The following is a 10,187-nucleotide window of genomic DNA, read 5'->3' on the forward strand; positions in this document are numbered from 1 at the left end:
GTATAGGGAAATTCGCAAAGTTAAGCCCTGATTTTGTGTATATGTCACAAACTATGGAAATGTTTTAGATCTCTTTGTGATGGTGACTATGACGTACCTAAACCTCGTTTGTAGTGATCACGGGAGTCAAGTGATTTTCCAAACAAGCCACACCTTCTCTTCATTTGGCCGAATCGGATTCCACCATAATGTCCCTCCTAACCAACCACGGTGAGGGTGGAATGAGGCGCTTGTCTGGAATGTTGGAAGCGTGTGCGGGGTGTCAGTTGAGCAAAACATGGCAAAAAGTAACAGATCCATTCGGTGTGTTTGGTGGATTTCGGCCGTGGCAGCTTTGTTTTGCTTGGGTTTTATCGCAGGTGAGTTACTGGCACAAATTGTGTGGAAATGGCAAGCTTTGATTGTACGAATTGCATGTGAAAGGAGGACGCGCGATCTTTGGTGGAGTTACATAGACAAATGGGACACTGATCATTTTAACATATATTACGTAGGTTGACATTGAACGACTTTGAAAGTAGTCTGCAGGGGACGAATTAGCCTATATAGTGCGCGTGCGCGACTTTCATCTTTCCGAAACATTTCAGTGTGGACAGTATTTCTCAGTCTGTGGCTGTTCTGGCGTGAACGACTGCCTGGACGGACAGCCATGTTTACGCCCATAATTATTATCTTAGTTTGTTGTTTACGAAACAATTGAGTTGGAATAAATGCAAGAAGAATAACTGTATTCCAATATTCTTTAGTTTAATCCATTGAATGCCAACCAATGTGGTCAAGTTTCACTTAATTGGTCAGAAAATTATAACAAATACTGTATCTTTGTCTATCTATCTATGCCAGCAACTTCTAGTGACACACAGGACAATTAACTATCTTCTAATAGATGACAGAAAGTAGTCTATATAGTTGACATTTGTAGTCACTTTTTGTGACAATTTTGTTTGATGGTGTGCCGTAAAAATTGTCAAACTTAAAATGTGTGCCTTGGCTCGTTTACTCTTGAGTATTAAAGTAATACTTTGAGAGTAGAATTTACCAACCTGGTTACCTGGAACTAGACTGCCATTGCTCGTTATTGTCTAAACAACATCACAACATAATGCTGCACAGCTAACACAGACCAAAGGTTTTACAACACTTCTCAGACAGTTGAGCGTGTTCTCAAGCTATTTGCAACATTGCACTGCTGTACTTAGCAACTGCCACCAATTTGTGTACACGCTGTAGGCTGGTTAGCAAAGCCCACCAAGGCAAACTATGCAAGCAGAGCCTCCAGTCAATATATGTGGCAGTTTCTGGATGAAATGCAGCCTAACATGATCAGAGAGCACCTCAGGTAAGACGCCATTCATCCTGTCAGTGATTATCCCAAAACAAATATGCTTAAGCACTTATTTTTTCCCCCCTTCAAGGAAATTTACACGTCTCCCCCACCTGTCTGGCACGGAGCAGAACCTGAAATATGCGGAGCAGATTCAGCAAGAGTGGCGGGAATTTGGCTTGGACTCAGTTGAGATGGTGCCATATGATGTCCTGTTGTCCTACCCCAACGTATCACAACCCAATTACATTGCGATCATTGATGCACAAGGGAATGAGGTAATCCGCTTTCTTAAAGTGTGAAGACACTTGCGTTGAATACTGTGCACAGCCCAGAAGTGCACTAACTGGAAACTGGAAAACATTAGGAGACATCCAAATCATTTTTAGTTGCCAAGTATAGGAAAACACAGACCCCAAAATTCCCTCTAAATCTCATTTTAAACCAATCATTGTGAATAACGTCGTAGAAGTGATTAGTGGAAGGCCAATTTCCATTCCATCTTGACAGGTTAGGTGAGTTTGGTGTGTGAAGAATGAAAAAAAAGAATGTAAGGCTGGCCAACCATGCACATGGACAATAAAAATCCTACAGCCAGACTATAAAAAAAAACAACTCTTTAAAAATAAAGAAAAAAAACCGTTCCCCTAAGAGTTTTGTTTTTTAATCTAGTTAAATTTCATCTGATTCGTTGTTCTTAAGGTTTTCAGCACATCCTTGGCTGAGCCCAGTCCTGAGGGTTATGAAGATGTCACCAACATTGTTCCTCCCTACAGTGCCTACTCTGCTAAAGGACAACCTGAGGTGCGCAAACAAACAAAAATAGAATTAAAATTCTCATGCTGAAACAACAAAAATATGCACAGTCAATTAGAATTCCCCCCCACCCCCATGCTCATTCTGTCCAGGGGGACTTGGTGTATGTCAACTATGGCCGCACTGAAGACTTTTCTCAGTTGGAGAGGCAGATGGGAATTAATGTGACTGGCAAGATTGTCATTGTCAGATATGGGAAGATATTCAGAGGAAATAAGGTAGGAAATACACTCCACAGATTTCAAATTATGGTTGAGTTGAGTTAAAAATGCTGTGTAAAGTGTGTTCTAAAATATTCTTAATGCTTGTGCATTGTGACATCATGCCAAAGACATATTAGGAGAACTAAAACGGTATTCAATTTCTCTTCAATGCATTCGTTAATTCCTGTGGATTTGCTGTCTCTGTTGCCTCCACCAGGTGAAGAATGCCATGTTGGCAGGTGCAAAAGGACTTATTTTGTTCTCCGATCCAGCTGATTACAGTGCAGATGGAGTCAAGGTAAATATTGTTTTTTTAATTCAAGACGTAACTTATACCAATTACAATAATAAAGAAATTACTTGATGTACCATCACAACAGTCAGTCGACTACTGAGCGCACCAAAATCGCTGCAGCTGTCTGCTTTGAATGATGCGCATGCATTTATCAGAAATCTTACTAGCTTTGATGTGGGCAGCCGTATCCTGAAGGCTGGAACCTTCCGGGTGGTGGAGCTCAGAGAGGAAATGTTATGAACCTGAATGGAGCTGGAGACTCTCTCACACCTGGCTACCCTGCTAAAGGTGTGTATTTGTATGTTTTGTTTATGCTGAGAACACGAGCTTAAAAAAATTCATAGCAATCAGGTTTGACATAATAAAGTGACTTAGTGGTTAACCACAAAAAAAAAAAAAAAAAAAGTTGAAACCAGGAAATAGTCCAGTAACTGACAAATAGAGGGTTGTGTTATATTTTTATGCTGGGTCATTAAAGAAAACAGCAAGTCTCACGACCCCCATGACCTTTGCACTATATGTGTAATGGACGGTTTGTTCTCTTGCAGAATACACGTACAGATCCCGTCCTGAGGATGGAGTGGGACTTCCCAGCATCCCTGTGCATCCCATTGGCTACCATGATGCATTTCACCTCCTCAAGTACATTGTTATACACATTTCCTTGAAGTTGATAATGCAAATGAATTAAGTAACATTCACTGATGATCCACTCAACAGGAATATGGGAGGACAAATTCCTCCAAACAACTGGAAAGGAGCTTTAAATGTCTCTTACAGAATCGGTCCAGGTTTTACTGATGACTTCAAGAGCAAGTAAGTGCTTGAGTGTGTGTGGTTTGTGTCCACTTTTCCCCGGGGAGAGTCCTGTAATCTCACTCCACCATTCATGTTTTAGCCTTTGGGTTTTTGTTTTGTTGCTGATTTTGTTTGGCGTCTGGCTAATGAGCTCGCGGCAAGTTGCCAAATGAGTACAATGGAGGCTTTGTATCGCTTGGGGGAAGCTACAAACAGCATGTAAATTGAATTGCGTTTTAGTGAAAAGCACATGATCAAAAAAATATATTTCTGGTAAAATCACATTCTTCTTGTAAATGTGCTTGTTCTAGGCTAGTGCGCATGAACATCCACACCAACAATCAGGTGACAAGGATCTACAACGTCATTGGAAGGATAAGAGGCGCTCTCGAGCCAGGTACAAAGATATGACCCTGTAATACTGCATTTTGGATGATTTTTGGAGAACTTAATTTTTTGCACACCAAAAAATATGTTCAGAGTAGACAAATGTTTGCTCCAATGCACATGAACACATACTTGCTGTTGATGTGTAGTTAGTTATCTCACAATGGGTTTATTTGGGATTATTTATGTGGTGCATTTGAGAGCATGACTTAAAAAAAAAACATATTAAGGGAAATATATTAGTAAATGTGCACATATACAAGTAGACTAAGTGGTAACACTCACGTTCACCTTATGTCGAGTCTTGCGTGAACCAGAGTACATGACGAAAATCCATGAGCCAAGATTCAAACTTAGACCCTTGAATGTGAGCTAGGACCACTCCAGGAGCCCACGGGACTGTATTGCTATTCTGCCTTTTAACGTCTGAGCTGCATCTAGCTTATGTTTGCTGCAATTTTTTTAACATACGTACATTAGTGTAAGTTTGTAAACATGTTAAATTACGTTTTAGCACTGTATAGCTCAAAAGTTCAGTGCTAAAATGTAAAACCAAACTATAGTGTTCGTGGAGACAAGCTAGCTAGCTAGCCAGCTAACACAAATGAGAATATTTACTACCAAATAAATTCAGCAACTTTGTTACTTCACAAGTGTGTATGAAACTGGTAGCTCTTTACATTAGTAGTACCCAAGAAGTAGTTCTCAGTTTCAAAAAGGTTGGTGACGACTATGCTAACCACATTCTGCTCTAATAATAAAACTAGTAATGTATATTAGATTAACATACCCTTTAGTACAAAAATAATCATTTGGGAAACTCATTTAGTCGCTAACGTTTTTTAAAAGCCAACTATATCAGAATCAAAGCTAGCTCAAACATTGTTATGACACTAATATCTTTGGCATGTGTTGGACTAGACAGGTATGTGATTCTGGGTGGACACCGGGACGCTTGGGTTTTCGGAGGAATTGATCCCATGTCGGGAGCTGCTCTTGTCCACGAAACTGTCCGCAGTGCCGGCAAGCTTCTCAGAAAGGGTAAGTACAGCTTTGACACGAGGCCTCAAGCATTGTGCCATGAATCAAGATGAAAATGTCTGCAGGGTGGAAGCCGAGAAGAACAATAATATTTGCCAGCTGGGATGCAGAAGAATTTGGATTGCTGGGCTCTACAGAATGGGCAGAGGTAGAATTTGTTAGCAGTCTTTGCAATGAGCTTACATACTAAATATGATAAAGCCTAAATGTTTTGGTTCTCTCCACAACTTCTGCTAACGAACCTTGACTGTACTGTACTAGTTGTATAGTGTATAACATGAAAGCACATGCGCATGGTGTTCACTCCATATTCGTCAACAGGACAATGCCAAAGTGCTTCAGGAGAGAGCAGTAGCCTACATCAATGCAGACTCTGGCATAGAGGGTGAGAGTGCAAATATTTTTTTTCCCTGCCTATGTACTGGCTACAGCTTTTTAGGTGACTTGTGCGTTTGTCTTTTCAAGGTATGTACACACTCAGAGTTGACTGTACACCATCTCTGCACACACTAGTGTATGACCTCACTAAGCAGGTAAATGGAAACACACAAAATGCAAGTTTGGCAGCTAATTTGGTTAAAGTCTCTCTGTCTTTGTATGTGTGCAGATAGCCAGTCCAGAGAAAGAAGAGGAAGGAATTTCACTGTATGAAAGTTGGCATAAGAGAGACAATTGGACAAGTGACCGTGATGCGCCCAGGCAAGTTACGAAAGCCTCGCAATATACTGATAAAAACATTACAACTTGCTTATTAATTTTATCCATGCTATCACTGGCTTTGCACTAATCAATCAAAACAATTAAGGGTACCCGCCACTATGTGCTGTTGTGCAGGATCAGCAAGCTGGGCTCAGGAAGTGATTTCGAAGCCTATTTTGTCCGTCTGGGAATTGCTGCGGGCAGAGCAAGATACACCAAAAACAGGGTAATATTATTTACGATGTTATGGTTTGTAAATTTGGGACTAGTTTTGATTAGGGATGGTCAATACCACTTTTTTGCCAGACCGATACCAGTATGAGTAATTACGGTAGTTGTCACTGTTACCACTAGTACTTTTGATACATAAAATTTCCCCCAAAAACAATGACATAAGAAAGACCTACCGTATATTTACCAATCTACATTTTCCCTTAAAATTTCATGAAAGTAATGGAAATTTTCTATTCTAATTTCTAGTTCCTGATCATAAAACGGCCACAAGAGGGAGGCTGATACTGGTATCTGTTGTCATGGCAAGTACCAATATCTTGAAACAAGGCCACCCCCCCCCCCCCCACCCCCCCATCATCAATTTTTCCCAAATTAATCGTGATTAATCAATTTTTTTTTTAACTACTTTCTATAAAGCATATATTTATTTCAGTAAAATCTCGGAATTAATGTAAAATTCTTAAATATAAAGTATATTTAGATTCTAAGACTGTTCTAGTTGTTTTCTTCATCTTGTCTTGAATTGAATTTTTCTCCTATAAAATACTGCTGAACAAGAATTTAAATGGGCACTTTTTTTCTTTTTTTTTGCTCATAGAAACAATCAAGTAAAACAGAAAGTAAAACTACTTATATATTAAAAAAAAAAAAAAAAAAAAAAAAAAAAAGCTTTTGTACATAGCGTCCAGCCACATTACAACTACTTGGACAGTAAAATGATATTTAAGCCAAGAGCTTGATCGAAAAGTGCGCTTTTACAAAGGAATTTAGTGGGGTCATCTGCAACTGTGTCATCACAAATCATATGAATCGGGTTTGTGTCGTCCTCCACCGAACCCCTGGGGTTCAATCAAACCCACTGATTGATTTAATGTGTCCTCTGTGTGTGCAGAAAAGCGAGCGCTACAGCAATTATCCCGTCTATCACACTGTGTACGAAACCTTCGAGGTCGTGGAGAAGTTTTACGACCCATCCTTCACAAGGCTTCGAGCTGTGGCTCAAGTAAGAGGCGGCCTAGTCTTCCTCCTGGCAGATTCCCAGATCATCCCTCTGGATGCCAACCAGTACGCCATCTCCCTCGACAAGTACGCACGCAGCATCGCGGGGATCGCACAAACGCAGCTGGAGAAGATGCAGACGTACGAGGTGTCATTTGGTCAGTCTCAACCAGTAAACACTGCTCAAAATCAGTTTTTTATGATCAATTAGTCACGTTTTTTTTCCCCCCCACATTTTGCACATACATTTGCAGACTCCTTGTTTTCAGCCGTTGAGAACTTCACTGTTGCAGCGAGGGAGTTTCACGAGCGCCTACAAAAGGTCAACAGAGCAGAGTAAGAAGACATTTTGTAAAAGTTGTCACATTAGACCAGTGGTGTCCAAACTACGGCCAGGGGGCCATTTGCGGCCTGCCGTCCATTTTTCAGTGGCCCGCGACATATGCTAAAAATGTCATTGACTCTGTTTAAATAAAATAAACAAAACAAAAATGTTTGTTGATGGTCAAAGTAAGAAGGGAGGGTATCGAAAAACAGGTGCCATTAAAGGTTATTTTAGTTAACTAAAACTAATGAAAATACTAAAACAAAAATTCAAAAAACAATATTGTTCCCGACATAAAACAAAAACGAAAATGCTTTTTAAAAAAGGAAAACTAACTGGAACTATATTTTATGTTTATAAAACTAACTACTAACTATAATTATAGCAAACATGTCCTTTGTTTTAGTCTTTGGTAATTAATTTAATGCATGAGCCTTTGGGGATGATTTTAAATGTGATTTTTTTTTTATAGATTTATTTTGATATAAACCGGAATAATGACATTTGAAAGTATGTCACACAGAAGTGACGTCATCTAGCAGCAGCCAATAGAAAAGCACCAAAAGATGACGTTGCTCCCATGGTGTTTTTTTAAATATTGCGCACAAGTAATACACTTTTTTTTTTTGTTTTTTTTTTTATAAAACTGAAACTAACAAACTAAAATAAAACTAAGCATTTTTTAAAAGAACTAAACAAATAAAAAGTAACTAAAATGAGAATTTCAAAACTATAATAACCCTACTAACATATTACAAATAAATTGGTTTATATACTGTAGCATTTTTCTTAATATTCAAAAGCACAAATAAATTATTTGTACAATTTTTAGGACTAAACACAATTTCTCTTCATATCATGATGTGGCCCTCAAATGAAAAAGTTTGGACACCCCTGCATTAGACTAAAATGTCAACGTGAACTCTTGAGTCCACATACTGAAGAAAGTTGGTCGATAAAGTGCACAATTTTCATTTGCATTGAGGTGGATGTTTCCGTGGATATCAGTCCTCTGCAGGTACGCGCAATGAATGATCAGCTCATGTTTCTGGAGAGGGCCTTTATCGACCCCCTGGGCTTACCTGGAAGACCATTCTACAGGTATTGCACACAAAATGAACCAGCTGTCATCTAGTCAACTGGTCGTCCATGAGCCATATGGCTGACCGAGGTTTTTATATCAAGTGATTGAGTAAATGCCATGCTTTTTGGGGATTGGGAGGGGCACATTAACTGTTAGGTTGCCAAACAATCAGCATATTACAAAATGTATTCTCTTGCAGGTAAATGTTGACTTTTTACGTTCATTCTCATTAACTGTATCTGAAACACACTTCATACATATATTTGAATTCATTATACAGTCTCGGCTCACCTGTTTTCCAGGCATGTGGTATTTGCCCCAAGCAGCCATAATAAATATGCAGGGGAGTCTTTCCCCGGCATCTACGACGCATTGTTCGACATTGAGCACTCAGCGGACCAAGAGAAAGCCTGGAATGAAGTGAAGCGACAAATCAGCATAGCAGCATTCACTGTCCATGCTGCTGCCATGACACTTCAACCGCCTGCATGATAATGGCTGTTACTGTATTTCTTGACGTCATTAAAAAAAAAAAAAAAAAAGTTATTCTGTGCAAGTCATAGCCATTTATACATCTATTTGTTATCCTACTGATCTAGTTCAGGTGGTCATAGGTAAGCTAAGGCACAGCCCAGTTGACCTCAGTGGAGAGGTGAGGTAGTGATCCCCTTTGCAATCAGAATTGATAGATTTTGCTGCTTAATTCATATTCCAAAAATACAGTACTAATCAGAATACTGTGTTTAGACTAGTGGAGGCGCACAAAACCACAGAATAAGGAATAAGATCAGAAGCAACATCACAATAAACAGCCACTGTAAAAAGTGTGTATGCAGCTCCGCCCTCCGCTACCTTAATTTGTTGTGGTTGTGTGAGCTTCACCAACCACAGGAAATAGAGCTCGCCTTATTCTGGCGCAATTTCGCAAACACAGTAAAAGCAGAACAAAATTCCGCATAGAAATTTCAAGTTAGAGAAATCAGCATATTCTGCACAATGAATGCCTTTATTTATATTTGACAGAGATTGTACAGTGTACTGCGAGAAGAAACTACACCACTTTGAAATAACAGCAATAATAAAAACAGCACCATACAGGCTTACCTATACAGCGAAGAATAACCAACGTTTCGACGAGTAGCCAGTAGTCATCAAGGTGTAATGGTTACAGAAGGTGAAAATTAAGAATTTATAATGTAAATAAGTTTACAAATTAAACTTTTCTAAAAATAGTGGAAATGTAATCAATTCACATTGCATCTTTAAACCAAGAGCACCATCTAGAGGAGTTTAAAAAAAAAAAAAAAATCAAGTGCTTCAACAAAGCTTCATTTCCCAATCACTAATTGTGCAAAGAAAATGTTAGGGTTTACTTCCCCTTTAAAAATCCGATATGTATTTGTTTTGTGTGTTTCCCCAAATTACGATACCATATGGAAGTAATAGTATAACCTATAATTTGTTATACAGGATATCCTTAGTTTTACAGATAATAGCTCTAATTTTTGATTGATGTGGCTTCAAACAAAGCTTGGCATCAATGATCATTCCATGAAATTTATATAGTGTGTGAGTGAGAGAAAGTGAATGATGGGAAAATGTAAAAAAAAATTGTGTGCTAATTGATGGTTGATATTTATATGAAATACAGATTGTGCATCTTGGCACACTAAAGCCCCCCTTGATTTGTTGGTTAAACAAAATGGCAAATACAACTATTATACATTATAGTGCTGCAATTAAATATGAGAAACGTTAATCATATGTCACCCATATATGACAACTGGTTTGCTAATCAATGGATGTGTTCAGAATGTTGAAAAGCTTTAGTCATTTGTAGCATGGAACTGGTGCGTGCTTTCAGGGTAATGTACTGTCAAAGTCAATGAGTTCAATGTAAGGAGTTGAAGGCCCGTGATGTTGCATTTTCTAAATAAAAACCCATTGTATTGAATATTTGCTGGAAATCAAATGCACAAGAT

General features: G+C 38.8%; 1 protein-coding gene across 1 annotated transcript; it reads left to right on the forward strand.

Annotated features, from left to right (window-relative positions):
- The first annotated feature begins 169 nt into the window (after window positions 1-169).
- Window positions 170-10,159, forward strand: naalad2 (N-acetylated alpha-linked acidic dipeptidase 2). Its single transcript, XM_077540360.1, has 20 exons — window positions 170-359; window positions 1,231-1,339; window positions 1,416-1,602; window positions 2,027-2,128; window positions 2,233-2,358; window positions 2,561-2,641; window positions 2,821-2,926; window positions 3,187-3,280; window positions 3,359-3,454; window positions 3,748-3,833; window positions 4,745-4,864; window positions 4,930-5,012; window positions 5,186-5,249; window positions 5,330-5,397; window positions 5,472-5,563; window positions 5,699-5,789; window positions 6,690-6,954; window positions 7,051-7,132; window positions 8,130-8,222; window positions 8,508-10,159. Exons 1-20 carry the CDS (start codon window positions 278-280, stop codon window positions 8,695-8,697), a joined length of 2,217 nt encoding a protein of 738 aa, XP_077396486.1. The 5' UTR covers window positions 170-277; the 3' UTR covers window positions 8,698-10,159.
- Window positions 10,160-10,187: the final 28 nt, after the last annotated feature.

The sequence above is a fragment of the Festucalex cinctus genome, chromosome 13, assembly GCF_051991245.1.
Source record: "Festucalex cinctus isolate MCC-2025b chromosome 13, RoL_Fcin_1.0, whole genome shotgun sequence".
NCBI lineage: Eukaryota > Metazoa > Chordata > Actinopteri > Syngnathiformes > Syngnathidae > Festucalex > Festucalex cinctus.

Bases quoted from the DNA above. Each gene is read 5' to 3' on its own strand.
- naalad2 (XM_077540360.1), top strand. From the start codon at position 278: ATGGCAAAAAGTAACAGATCCATTCGGTGTGTTTGGTGGATTTCGGCC. The intron at 1,340-1,415 runs GTAAGACGCCAT...CCCCCCTTCAAG, and splicing joins ATGATCAGAGAGCACCTCAG to GAAATTTACACGTCTCCCCC. The intron at 2,129-2,232 runs GTGCGCAAACAA...CATTCTGTCCAG, and splicing joins CTGCTAAAGGACAACCTGAG to GGGGACTTGGTGTATGTCAA.